The sequence below is a fragment of the Eriocheir sinensis genome, chromosome 37 (genome assembly GCF_024679095.1).
Source record: "Eriocheir sinensis breed Jianghai 21 chromosome 37, ASM2467909v1, whole genome shotgun sequence".
Classification (NCBI taxonomy): domain Eukaryota; kingdom Metazoa; phylum Arthropoda; class Malacostraca; order Decapoda; family Varunidae; genus Eriocheir; species Eriocheir sinensis.
The window spans coordinates 4,410,583-4,424,978 of record NC_066545.1 but is presented as its reverse complement, the minus strand read 5'-3'; the positions used below and the strand labels follow the sequence as shown (position 1 = coordinate 4,424,978).

General features: G+C 40.0%; 1 protein-coding gene across 2 annotated transcripts; it reads left to right on the top strand.

The window, feature by feature from the left end:
• Nucleotides 1–3,805: 3,805 nt before the first annotated feature.
• LOC127008094 (dehydrogenase/reductase SDR family member 7-like) lies at nt 3,806–13,884 on the top strand. Of its 2 annotated transcripts, XM_050879669.1 has the most exons (10): nt 3,806–3,823; nt 4,403–4,527; nt 6,618–6,744; nt 7,557–7,621; nt 7,988–8,137; nt 9,301–9,407; nt 10,281–10,523; nt 10,956–11,075; nt 11,650–11,810; nt 12,513–13,884. In XM_050879669.1, exons 3-10 carry the CDS (start codon nt 6,635–6,637, stop codon nt 12,592–12,594), a joined length of 1,038 nt encoding a protein of 345 aa, XP_050735626.1. In that variant the 5' UTR covers nt 3,806–3,823; nt 4,403–4,527; nt 6,618–6,634; the 3' UTR covers nt 12,595–13,884. The 2 variants fall into 2 exon arrangements, with proteins under 2 accessions (XP_050735626.1, XP_050735627.1); XM_050879670.1 differs by lacking the exon at nt 3,806–3,823 and having other exon boundaries at nt 4,400–4,527.
• The last annotated feature ends 512 nt before the right edge of the window (nt 13,885–14,396 follow it).

Here is a 14,396-nt window from a genome sequence, read left to right as displayed (position 1 = left end):
GCGCCTTGTTGTTTGAGTGGCCCTGAGAACTAAGGGTCTACCAGAACAAGAGTTTGGTTCATATCAGCTTGGACGGTTATGGTTGTACATAGCCACAGCACAGAGGGAAGTTTATTATTGTCATTATTATTATTATAATTATTATTATTTTTCTTATCAAGAGAAATTGCCCGCAATGCTGTGGGATGAAAGACAGTTGGCTGTGTTTATAGAGACGACCTCATTCAGACACAGAGGCCAGTCTAAGGTGTTGGGTCAAAGAAATATCAATATCTAAGAATAAAGAAAAAGCAGGTTAAGTTTTCTTCATTCATCCTATGATAATGTTTCTTCTGTATGTCAGGCACCCATATCAATGTAAAACTTACCAGTATAGAACATGATGTTGGTGTTGAGGTAAGGCTTTACACACACACACACGTCACTGTCTGATAGTTACTGAAATAAGCGCTTTTCACCACTGAATGCAGCAGTAGCTGGTCTGCTGCCTCACACCTAACTCTCACAAAACTGTAGAAAGTAGAAAAAATATAATTACACCATCCCTCAATTTCCGTAAGTACAGACTTAGAGCTCACAGGCTGAATGGGTCGAGTGCTGACTTTCCATCATGCTGGTTGTAGGATATACTGAAGATAATAATAATGGTAACATTAAGCAAACAACATATTCTATTCCATAAAATCCATATTGCCTACCATTTTTATTTATTGGCCTCCCAAAAGCACAGGAAGGATTATTTTTCCATGAAGTTGCTTAAAGTTATTGTTAGTTTTTTTTTTTTTTTTTTTTCATTTATTTGCAATCATTCAATCTTATTGGATATATATATATATATATATATATATATATATATATATATATATATATATATATATATATATATATATATATATATATATATATATATATATATATAATATATATATATATATATATATATATATATATATATATATATATATATATATATATATATATATATATATATATATATATATATATATATATATATATATATATATATATATATATATATATATATATATATATATATATATATATATATATATATATATATATATATATATATATATATATATATATATATATATATATATATATATATATATATATATATATATATATATATATATATATATATATATATATATATATATATATATATATATATATATATATATATATATATATATATATATATATATATATATATATATATATATATATATATATATATATATATATATATAGTGGTCAAGAAAAGCATCCGACTCAAGATATCAAAAAAAAAAAAAAACTAAGAACTGAAATAAATTGTGTAGTGACTGCAATTGGTTGTAAGCTAATCATGTTTGTAAGTGGCTGTAATTTGTCAAAGTGGTTGGCGTGCTTACCTACAAATCTGCGGTCCTAGGTTCATATCCTGCTCATCGAGTTGATTCTGTAAGAAACAATCCTATGGAAGAGGCTAAGGGGACGCCCACAGAGTTCGTGGATTGAGGAACTCGATAGGTCCTGCCTGAGGGTAGTACTTGGGATGAGAAAGGGTTGTGCCCCCATTGATTGACTGATTGATAGGTATATACATGGGGCAGTGGGGTAGGTAAAATATAGTAACCTGCATGGATGTTGCACTGGCATACAATGTGTCCTGGATTAATGGATTTTCACCCACCATTGGCTTAAGGCGGACACACACTATACGATGCGGCCTGTCCGGCGGCCGAAAGTGCATGGGCGGAGCAGCGTCGTTCGGATAAAGCATACACACTATGTGGCGGTCTCACGGAATGCCGGGCGGCGGCCGTCACTGAGCCCCACCGCCGCAGCGACGACAACAACACAATTTATGTTTTATGTTCCACAAACATGGATGGCCCTTGTACAGATCAATAAAACTGATCCAAAAGTCTTTATTTATCCAGACGTCAGACATCGTGGAGCGTAGATAATGTGTACACCACGGCTGTCAACGTCGCTTCCCGCCTCAAGGCCGCGCCGCAAGGTGACACACACTGTGAGGCCGCGGGCCGCGCCGGACGGAATTTCAAACATAAACAGAAGGCCATCCGGCCCTGTCGTGAGGCCGCGCCGCACAAATTACACCCATACACACTGCCTTAAGGCCTCTAGCTCCACCCACTTTCCGGCCGCCGGACAGGCCGCATCGTATAGTGTGTGTCCGCGGTCATGCGCAGCTGATGACGTACATACGTATGCTCCCAACTTCACCTAGATACCGTACTTGTCTGACTGTAGACAGAGATCCTAAAGAGTGCGAAGTATTACACTGGTTTTACCAGAAACCATTATGTGCATCGTAGTATAATGGTCCATAGCGTCGAGTGTTGTCACATCCATATAGCTGGGCGTTATCGCGATAAGTTATCGCGATACCTTATTGCTGATAACAAAATCGGATTATCGACCATCCGCTACTTATTTAAATATATATCGGTATCTTCGTTACTTTTGTAACCCAACTAGCGATAATCGCTACTTTTTTTCCGCCTCTCAGGAAAAAAATGTTGTCTCCTTACTGCGCATGCGTGGCCCGGTGTTGTATGAAAAAACTTCGGGGTTTGAAATATCTTCGGTGATGAGATTTCATACTTAGGTCATGAAAATTAAAACACTAGGTTATTTTTTCATGCTACTCAAAAATCAATATATCATAGAGAAAAATCATTTAACTTTGCCCCAAAAATGATTATTCACTGCCTCAAATTTGATATTCCATATTTGTTTGTGAGCATGTCATGGTATTGAAGGCACCCGGTGTTGTGTTATTTGGTGTCCCATCGTCAAAAGCTGGCGCTTTTGTGTACAAACACTGGTCTCTCGTAAACTGCGCATGCTCAGACCAATAAGTGTAGACCTGTACAGTCTCACAATGCTTTTTTAACAGATTAAGAGTTGCTGGAAAGCTGAATCAGACATACAGTACCACCATCCTCGCTGTTTCTAGAACGACGTACACTCTGTACATATAAATACAACTCGTACAGAGTGTCGCCCTAGAAACAGCGAGGATGGTGGTAGGTATATGTCTGATTCAGCCTTCCAGCAACTCTTAATTACGGTTTAAAAGCTTTGTGAGACTGTACCGGTCTACGCTTGCTGGTCTGAGCATGCACCGTTCACGAGAGACCAGTGTTTGTAAACAATTTTTGACGGTGGGGACGCCAAATAACACAACACCGGTTCAGGCATTTCTAGTATTAACGTCCATATGTATACGTGTCAACGTGTGGTTTTAAGGTTTTGTAAGTTTCCTAAAATACAGATAATGAAAATTTTAATTCATCAATGTTGTTCTATCTGAAATATCAATATAGTATCGTTTTCGCCTATCGGACTTATCGCTAGCTAGTATCGGAATTGTGGATTTATATCGGGTATCGGTTATCGGTTATCGCCTATATTTGTGTCTCTAGTTAACGAATATCGGTTATCGCCGTTAAGGTTTTTCATTATTAGTTATCGGTTATCGGGAATAAGGTTTTCTGTTATCGTGCCCAGCTATGGTCACATCTCTCCATCTATACTCTTCTAGGAATTCCTTCATTTGACTGTATCAAGTGTTACCGATCAGCTAGAACGCGCAGGGAAGTATAACATTATATGACTCACTCAACGTCTCCAGCGCGCGTCGGTAAAAATAATTAATAATAATTGGTCCGTCCTCGCCCCTCACCTGCCGGCTGCCGCGGGCCGCCTCGCCTTAGTCGGAGTCAGTCCCCTGTCAGGTGTCACCAGTTCACGCGCTGCGTCAGCCTCGCCTTCACCTTGGGAGTGGGTACGTGAGTTGATGAAATCGCAGAGCTAGGATTCGGAACATGAATTGGTAAAGATTCGTTTTAGGACCGTGCCAGTATCTCATTATCTACCTTATGAAACATCACTATCTCTTCATATATCTTTTCTACAAACCTTCAACAGTCATGGAAACGCTTTGAAAATCCAATTCAAGGACTTTTTTTTTACTCCTGAAAATATGATTGATTGATTGATTGATTGATAGTTTATTGTTGCAAGTTGCTATAATGATATATTGTGTTTCTTTGATAGGAAAACAAACAGACAGTAGCTTAATAATTACCTGTATAGCTATGTCTCAGCCAAGGAGTTAGATTTAAAAATAGTTAAAGACTCTGCTGAAAATTGGCACCAGTCGGTCATTAATTAATACCAAGGCATAACTTCAGCTAGTACAGGGAGATGCATAGCACTATAAGAAGTTTTTGATTAAGGGAAGCTGAGAACCCCCTGGGAGTCGGGATGGTAGGTATTCCTACCCTCTCCTTTGTTGTGTACTTTTGCAACAATAAACCATCAATGACTTAATTAATCAATAGTCTTTTACTTCTCCTAGCAGGATCATACTGGAAAGCGCCGATCCAGAGGCTGCACCGACACCCACCACGGAGCGACTCCCTCTTGGCAGCTGACACCTGTTGGGGAGGTCGTTGACGCGTTGTGCTGTGCGTCGCGGCAGCCGAGGTGAATATCTATATATACAATAGGTAACAGTGAAGGATTTAACAGGCGAGGTTAGTCAAGTGAAGTACCAAGATTAGCACAAGCTAGGTTATGCTTATAAGTGAATGACAACCATAGATAACCGCAAATATGTCAGTCGATGAGGGTCTCCCAGTGACGTCCTTATCAGCTGAAGGGATAACAGAAGTTGTCATGCATTAAAACATAAAAAAGAGTGTCCAGCAGTGAAAGGGAGGAAAGACACGATGGGAAGAGAAAGCAAAAGAAAGTAAAAGGGAAAGAAGAAGGGAAGGAAACAGAGGAGAGAAAGGGAAAGCTAAAGAAAATAAATGGGAGATAAAAGGAGGAGGAAAGACAAAGGAGAGGAGAAAACGAAATAAGTTAAAAAAAAAAGGTAGAGGAAGACAAAAGGGAGTGTACAGTAGCAAAAGGGAGAGAGATGGGAAGTGAACAGAAGGAGAGGAAGCCAGAGAAGAAGACAGAACAAGGGAGAGAGAGGATACCAAGGGAGAAGGGAAAAGGGAGTGTAAGAGGTTAAGACTGGTTATATTAGTGCACCCATTTCTTGCTCCCTACCTCACAAAGCAATCTTCTGTTGTCATACATACCGTAGCTTTTACTAACCTTCAAACCTCTGGAAAAATTGTTACTTTGATGGAAATGCAATGAAAACAGCAACAACTTTTTGCTTCTATATTATTACATACTCCATGGCCTGCCTAACCCAACCTAGGGGAGTAACCTATCGCTACTTATTATATTAAAATCACATATTCTTTTTTAACGTTTTCCGGATAAGAATAGCATGACACCACACTCTGAGGCAATAATTCCATGAAACCACAAAGTAATACTGGTTCAGGAGACTGCCCTCACCTAGTCAGTCAATATATTAGGCAGGATATGATATTTTGGCATAGTGCAACAGTAACCCATTAAGGGCAGAGAAGGAAGGTGGTATATGTTAGTCACTGTAATGGTGGAAATGGGATGAACCTGAATCATCTTTGTACCCCAATGATCCCTGATTGTGAACTGTACCCCAGTGTTCATTGTGGTAAAAAGGTGTCATCTTTTTTCTTGATAAACACTGGAGTACAGTTTGCAATCAGGGACATTGGGGTAAAAAAGGTTTCATGTTCATGGGGTAAAAGACACCTCATCCTCATTGGGTTAAAAATACATTATACATACATTGGGGTTTCCTTGGGGGTTGTAGTATCATTGTGGTACGTTGAGGTAAAAAGACATACCTGTGAGAATGGGTTTGGTCCACAGCTTATGGGGATTATTAGGGATGGAGGCATGACCGGGCTTATAATTTATATGCTTCTTATGTGTGATCACTTTATGTGTATGGGGGAGGGGGAAAATTATCAGGGATGGAGGCATGACCAGACATGTAATTTTATTGTGTTAGTGTGAGGTCATCGTTTCCTACTTGCAGCATATTGATGTAGCTGACAAGTGTATTCCTTAGATATATCTCCACTCAGGTACAGTCAGCAAAAAAGTATCAAACACCCATGGACTGACTGAATAGAATTTGAGTAAAATCTAGACTTGGTGTTGTGTTGGTCAGGTGAGTACTAATGGATTTTTTGCTGACTATATATGACAGGTGGATGAAAAATACAAGATCCTGGTCATGTCATTTTGTAGACATTTGCCATTCATTGATGTGTGTAGTTGTATTCACTGACTCATAGGATTTAGACAGGGACAGTATAGGGCTATTATATTGTCACTCTTTTTATTGATAGAGATTAGTGGGTCTCTAGAGCTAAAATAAAGTTTAGTTAAACTAGATAAGCAAGGAAAATTATATTCAGTAGCTTATTTTTTCAGTTTAATTCAATTTCATCAATGCTTTTTGTTTTTTTGCCTATTTCTTGTTTTGTGGTAGGGAATAAATCAAATAAAGAGAAACTAATCACTACATTCCCAGGTTTATGATGTGAGGGACTTAAAAAAGTATCAATGCGTGACTGTTTGCTCTGGTCAAAGGATTAATCTTGCTGCCATTGAGAAGGTTTAATCACATACATTGTCTCCCTACTACTACTATAACCTGTCCTATCATGTCCCAGCTTGTTCTGTGGTGAAGATGATTGACTGGTTCCTGGTGGCGGTGGGGCTGGGGGGCGTGACATACCTGTTCGGCCTGTGTCACCTGGTCACCTTGGTTGTTGTCTTGCTCTTCGTGGCATTTTTAAGGTAAGGTGTGAATTGTAAGCTGGCTGATTGATTGATAGACTGACTGATTTTTGTTTGTTTACATATTTACATTTTACTAAGTACATTTCGTGAATGAAAGCTGACTGATTGATTGATTGATTGATTTTTATTTAAGAGTACATGTTAACAGTTTACTGAGGATACGGCATGAAAGTATGGTACCTATTTTCAAATATTTCACATACTCACATTTGATGAGGGTTTTGTAGAAGTTATGGGTATTTCAATGGGTGATTTTATGAGCCTAGTGATAGTTTGACAATGTTTCACCACTTTGAACATAAAAAATAAACATGATAACCCAACTCATCTCCTTTGTGGCCTTTAGAAATATTTATTGTGAAAGCTGAAAGCACCAGAGAAGACAGACTTATTCATATTTTAGCACTAATATATATTGTGGTCCTCTTATGTGGCTTTATATGACATGTTTTTTGTGCTGTTCTCAGATGGTGATGTGAAAACTAAATAAATGTATGGAAAGTGTATCAAAAGAGCATTTTGAAGGACTTATTTGTCTGTTTTGGTGTCCATTTTAATATCTAGTTCTGTTGATAACGTCATAAAATGTGGTTAAGCTCTATGGCTACCCCTTGCTTACCTGAAAAATAGCTTCAGCACTGCATAAAATACTTATTGTATGTTAGATATGTAAAGGATAAACTTTGATAATGGCTTTCAGGAGGTTTTATTCTTTTTATTTTACTGGTTGTCTTGCTCTACATTTACACAAAGGTTTAGAGTGCAGTGCCTAAGTGTGTACAAACTATTGAATATCTGACCCTTTTTAGATTTGTCTTTGCCATGGACTGTGATTTTGTAATGAAGTACTACGAGCTCTTTGGAAAACAACCAGGTGAGTGTGGGAGTGCTTTGTTGAGGAAGGGAAGTAGGGAAGGAAGGTGACTGATGGCTTACAGTATGTCATTACCTGTAATTTTTATTCTAAGGTAGAAGGCTTAGTAAAAGGAGGAGGCTACTTAAAAGTATGATAGTGATGTATAGCATAGCAGGTAAATGGCTGCTATCATAGGAATATGTATACTGTATTTTTTTGGATGTGTGCCATGGGATTGAAATTATTTGTATTGTAATGATAGGCAAAGAGAAAGTCACTTTGAGACAATAGTAAAGCCTAAATATAAATAGTGTAATAATGTCACCTACAAATACCTCTTTTTGTAACACCTGCATCCCTTCCTCTTCCTCTACAACTACCCAGAGACACTGAAGGGCCAGGTGGTATGGGTCACAGGGGCGTCAAGTGGCATTGGTGCGGCCCTGGCGGTGAAGCTGGCAAAGGCAGGCGCCAAAGTGGTCCTCTCAGCACGCTCAGTGGAAAAGCTCAATGACGTAAAGCAGCAGTGTCTGAGTGAGTCATGGGGGTGGTGATGGTGGGGGAGGGGGTAGAGGGGTTGCTGGTTAGAGGGGTAGAGGTTGGCATAAATGGAATAAGCTATTTCATGTTAGTTATGGCATTTGGGGGTGGTAGTTGAGTGTTAGTGTGGGGAGAAATAGATTAAAATGGAGATGATGGTGTTGGGAGTGGAGAGATTGCGCCGGTAGGCTTGCTTGAGGGGCCTGGATGGTATTCGGCCCCAGCCCATCATGGCGCAGGCAAGTGTTTATAGTGGTGCCATTAAAGTGGAGATAATGGTGTTGGGAGTGGAGAGATTGCTTGTGGGAGGAGTAGAGGTTGGCTTGGATGCAGTAAGCTATTTCTGGGTTAGTTGTGGCTCTTGGGGGTGGAAGTTGAGTGTTGGTGTGGGTGGAAGTATATTAAGATTATATTCAGTACTCAAAAGGTGGAAATAGATTAAGATTATATTCAGTAGTTCTCAAAATATACTAAAAGCATATTTTTTCAGTTTAATTCAAAATTATTGATGTTTTTGTTTTTTTACCTATGTAGTTTTTGTTTTGTGGTAAGGAAAAAATCAAATAAAAAGTAACTACTCACTATGTTCCCAGGTTTATGATGTGAGGGATTCAAAAGAGTATCAATTATGAGTTGAGGTTGTGTGCATGGAGAAGATTGGACATTGATTAGACATCGCCATTGCTTGTGTAGGGCCCACTGAGTCTAATTTAACCAATGTCTATTTCAAGTAGAGGGAGGGAGAGGTAAGATGAATGTTGAAGAATGGGGGGTGAGAGGAGCATATGTCAAGGCAGTGAAAGTTTCGAAGAAAACACAAGAGGCAAGACCTAGATGGTACAGGTACATCATGAGGAACAATGGAGAATGTGATGAGAAAATAGCACTGGAAATGGAAGTACATGGAAGAAGAAGGAGAGGAAGACCTAAGACGAGATGGAAGGTTGCATAGCAGTGGATATGAGAAAGGAGGGTCTAAATACTAACAAGGCAGGTGATAGAGGCAGGTGGAGGCAGTCATCAAGAACAGTGATCCCATATAAAGATGGGCTAATAAAGCTGACGAAGAAGGAGTAAATGTTTAGGTTGGGGAGAGTGATGGTGATTGGTAAAGGTGAAGAACTTCAGACTTCCTAACATTGCCTTGTGTTACCCAGGGACAGGTCATGTGAAGGAGGAGGAGGTGCTGGTGCTGCCGCTGGACCTGGTGCAGTACGATCAACACCAACCAGCCTTTGACAAGATTCTCAAACACTTTGGGGAGGTGAGTGGGGGCATGTTGGACCCATATCATCATTACTTTGGAGCATATCATTCTAGTATATTACCGTCCCATCTAGCACCATCTTGTATATTACCGTTCTTTCTGAAACTGACTTTTCCCGGCCTCTCATTCTTTTTCTTTTGCTGGAGCAGTACACAGTAGGCTTTTATTTTTGTTTGTTTATATTTTGCCCCTGAGCTACCTCCCTTGCAAAAAAAAGTTAAAAAATTAAAAGCTGGTTCACTGAAGCTGATACTAATAGGGTGTGACAGAAGGCCAACAATAGCTCATAAATTGCCCCTTTACTTGCTTCATGAATGGGTCAATCTTGGTCTTAAATACTCTTACAACTTGGTAGTCTTGCATCTCCCAGCTGGATATTTCTTGTACCTCGCTCCATAATCTGTTTACTCCACTCCCAAGTGTTTCACTGTGCATCTATCCTTCCCTTCAGGAACAAACCAGTGGAACCATTCTCATGAGGATCCTTCAGCTTGCTTTGGGAACTCTTTAGGCTTCTTATTGGTTCCCTCTTCCCAGGATTTTCTTGTATGTACATATGCAACTATGCTGATGTCTGGAAAGAGTTTTACATGTATATTTAGCCAAATTTGATGGTGGCATTCCCCCCCTATCAATGATAAGAAAAGGAAATCTTAACCCGGTAGCAGGAACGGGCCAAATTTGTGGCTTTACCGTGGAGCAAATAGATGATACATAATCTGATCACAAAGGCTTTGATATATATTGTGAAATGGTTTGTGTGAGGGATGATTTTTTCTCATTTTTCTCGCTTAGAGGGACCATTAAGAAACATGATCCCCTCTGCTACCGGTTTAAATAAATTCATAAAAAAATTTCATCCCCTCACAGCTGAATATTCTAGTGAACAATGCCGGCCGGTCCCAAAGAGGACGATGGGAGGAGATCGAGGTGGGTGTGGACAAGGATCTGTTTGATGTGGATGTGTTCTCAACGATTGCCCTCAGCCGGATGGCGTGCAAGTACTTCCTGGAGCAGGGGCGCCCCGGCCACTTTGCTGTCACCTCCAGCATTGCCGGCAAGTTTGGGGTGCCCTTCTCCGCCTCGTACACGGCTGCTAAACACGCACTGCACGTGAGTACCCATGTTAACAGACTGCCACCCGGGCTTGTGAGGCAACATATCAACAGTCATATCTTGTATTGTGAAGTCCATCCTTGACGCCTCTTAGATGCTATACTTTAATTTACTTTATTTTCTTGCCTATCCTCCTGTTTCAGCATCAAATTATTATTATTATTTTATTTTACTAGAAAACAAGGACTGACAGTGACTATTCATTTTTAGAATTTGAGATATTCTACTTGCCCAAGGACAGAGAAAAAAATTCAGATGAAAAATGACAAACCAAAAAAAAGGAATATTGATCAGAGAACATTTCAGGGCTTATTTTTTTCTGTTCATTATATAGTGTACTTATTTTTCTATCACTTATTTATGTCTCAAGTGTAGTTTCCTTTTTTGTGTTGCTTACTCCAATCACAGTCCTTTTCTCCCTTATTACAGGGCTACTTTGAGGCTTTGCGCACAGAGAAGATTGGACAGCAGCTCTACATCACCATGGCTTGTGTAGGGCCCACTGAATCTAACCTAACCAACGTCTGTTTCACCGAGAAGCAGGGAGAGGTAAGACGGGTGTTGTAGAATATGAGGTGAGAGAGTATATATGTCAAGGCTTAAGGAGATGAGTTGATGGAGAGGGGAAAGAGATTATGTAAGGCAGGGATGTATGGGTAAGAGTGAAGGAGAGAGAATATGAAGAGAACTGTGGAGAAAAGGATGAGAGGAGTGTGTGCTGAGATGTGAAGAGATGAAGGGAGGGAGAGGGGCTAGAAGTTGAGTAAGGCAAGGAGGGATGATGAAGAGAGCTAGACTGAGCAAAGAGAAGGGTAGATAAGAGTGTGTGTGTTTGTGTTTAGCCATATGAAGGGAAGGTAAGGTGGTAAGGGAGAAAAGTCAAGGTCAGAATTTAGACTATCAACTTCATCCCTCCAGCAGACATGCCATATGACAACTGTAGTTGCAGCACCATGACGCTACTCCAATCAATGAATCAATGAACCCTACATCAAACAACATACACACACTGCACCCAAACACACACACACACACACACACACACACACACACACACACACGCATCTCTTACTTACACTGCCCCAGTACACTCACGGCTTACCCTTGACTTACATCTCTACAGTCCCTTGGGAAGGAGCGTACGGGGAAGATGCTGTCGCCTGAGCGCTGTGCTGAGTTGTTTGTTGTGGCACTGGCCAATCGAGTGTCTGAACCGTGGATCTCATTGCCGCCTCCCCTGTTTCTCCTGTTCTGCATGCAATACCTTCCATCGCTGAGCAAAACGTATGTGTGCCTGTTTGTGTACCTGCAGAGTTATTCATAGTTGAAGCATTTCAGATATTGAGGTCTTCTATGTCTTGGGCTAAATAGTACCTTTTTTTTATCATGGTATTTTTTTGGCACCTAATATTGAAGCCTCCAGTCCATTCCATTGGTTGAGGCATGTTTTTTGGAATGGATTTTTAGCTTATAGTTATGAGGTTTCATTATTTTTAGTCTTGCATCATGAGGAGATATGTGTGTGTGTTTGTGTAAGTTTGTGGCTGACAGGTCAGCCTTGTTTTTCTATGTTAAGTTATTGTGATATGACTGACAGGCTGTTTTTCTTTTATTATGTGACTAGTTTTGATTGAATTACTGTGTATGCCTATGAGTGGTAAAAGAATGTATTTCCGTTTTTATCTAGCATCCTGCTCGGACTGTCTGCATGCTTTCTTGTTTGTCTAGCTGACCAGATCAGTTTGTCTTTCTGTGGCAGGCTGTATATATTCAGAATGAGGACAAAAAATGTGAGGGAATAAAGGTAGATATAAGAGACTGATAAGGAAGAAAAGACAAAGGAAGGAAAATGCAGACTTGAGAGGAAATTACATAAAACAGCAACAACAGACTAAGAATCATCAAAGTAACATAAATATGACAGCACAGTAACAACACACCCAGTAACACTGGATAACCTAATCCCTTTCTCTCTCTCCATTGCAGTTTACTACAGCTCATCCCTGTCAGTTACATGACGAAGCTCAGGGATGGTCGAACTGACCTAGCAAACCAAGGGGGAAAGTAAGGGTGGCAGCACACTCATCCTAATATGCAGCAGTAGAGGGAACAGTGCAAACAAAACATAGAGGGAACAGCACAAAGTAAACAGGAGGAATGAACAGCAAAATACAGCAACAAAAAGAAAAGAAGAAAAGTGATCATTGTACATTTTTTATAATAGCAGTGCCCAAAGAAGAGGAATAATGAGCTACCTAGTGTGCAGCAACAACAACAACAACAACAATAACAAAGGTGGCTGAGTGGTCAGCGTGTGGACGTGATGATCCAGAGACCTGAGTTCAAGTCCCGCCATTTCCAGCTGACAATTTTCAGCCATCACCAAGTGACCTGATTAGGTACCACTTATCAAGCTTTCACAAAACTCCATGAAGAGGATGAAGGAGTTCCAGGAGACAGCATGAGTCAAGCATAAACATCGTCATTATAAATAAATACTTGCCCACACCACTAATAGGCTGCAGCTGACCACCAATCCCAATCAAAGAGCCTACTGATACTATGGACCACACATAAAAAGAAAAATCAGCAAGTAAAGGAGGAAGAATAGGAAGCATTGATGAATAGGAACCCAGCCATTATACATTGTTATAACTGTTAACAAAAAGAGAGGGACAATGGGGAGGAAGAAGAGGAAGTAATAGCCTATGTAATATTATGTGGCAGTAAGAACAGAGGGAAGCAAAGCAGGAGATGGAAAAAATAAAAGAAGAGGAGGAGGAGGAGGATCAGAAAGAGGACAGCAGCATCAGGAGGAACAGAACCAACAAGCTAGGACAACCAACTCACAGCTGCCTGAGGATGGATTCTTTGCTTTTAGGTAACCTCTTTGTCAGTAGTATTCTTGGCTCTTCATTTTTATTTTCTTCATCCATGTTGAGTTAGTGTTGGTCTGTTGATGTAAATTCTTTCACGATTGAACTTATAGTCAGTAGTCATCTTAGGTGGGCCGCGGGCGCCATCCTGTATAGGTGTAAAATGTCTTGTAGTTTGTTACTGTTGTTTTTACTTTTATTGTTTGTCATCACTTCTTTTGTTCATCTTTCTAGTATATATGGTAATGGGTACAGGGTATATTTAGTATTTAGAAGGTATTCAGTATTCAATTTATAGTGTTTTGGTAAGAATTCTTCTGTAGATGAATATCAATTTGCCCTGTTTACTTTATTTTGTTCATGTAAATACCACTTGATTGCTATGATTCATCAGTGTGTCAGTATTCAAAAAGAGGAGGCTAACAAGGAGTGTGTCTTCTACTTTAATGCCACTGGTGGTTCTTGAATACTCTTAGTGGATGGCCAGCTACAAACAATGGTGAGGCAATGTATTCATACTCAGTTTTTTTATTTTTCTCCTCACGATAAAGAATTGATATCTCTGTAAAGCTTGAGATACTTTAATTTCTTTCTCTTTGTGGATATTAGAATACTGAGAGTGGTGAGGGACCTAATATCACTGTTAACTCTTGATGCACAACCCTTAGTGTAGTGCTTTTTGCCTCGTCCTTTACTGGGGTTATTTGCACTTGAAATGGCACACACTAAACTGTTAAGAGCTTACTGCTGCATTCTAACCACTTGCCTCATATGGCCGAATTGGTAGAGTACTGGGCCCACATTCACCGCGTGATGGACGACGCGGGTTCGAATCCCCACGCTACCACTCGGATTTTTCAGTCACCGCCTAGTGGCTTAAAACTACCCACATGCTGTCCTGAAGACCACCCATCAACCCGGACTCTAGAGGAAGCCGTCCAAGCGAATCAAGAACGAGTTCCGGGGGGCAGCATGAGCCAATGCAAGATGGCGC

Coding starts and splice junctions, on each gene's coding strand:
- LOC127008094 (XM_050879669.1), top strand. CDS start 6,635: ATGATTGACTGGTTCCTGGTGGCGGTGGGGCTGGGGGGCGTGACATAC. Junction 8,138..9,300: donor CGTAAAGCAGCAGTGTCTGA/GTGAGTCATGGG, acceptor TGTGTTACCCAG/GGACAGGTCATGTGAAGGAG. Junction 9,408..10,280: donor TTCTCAAACACTTTGGGGAG/GTGAGTGGGGGC, acceptor ATCCCCTCACAG/CTGAATATTCTAGTGAACAA.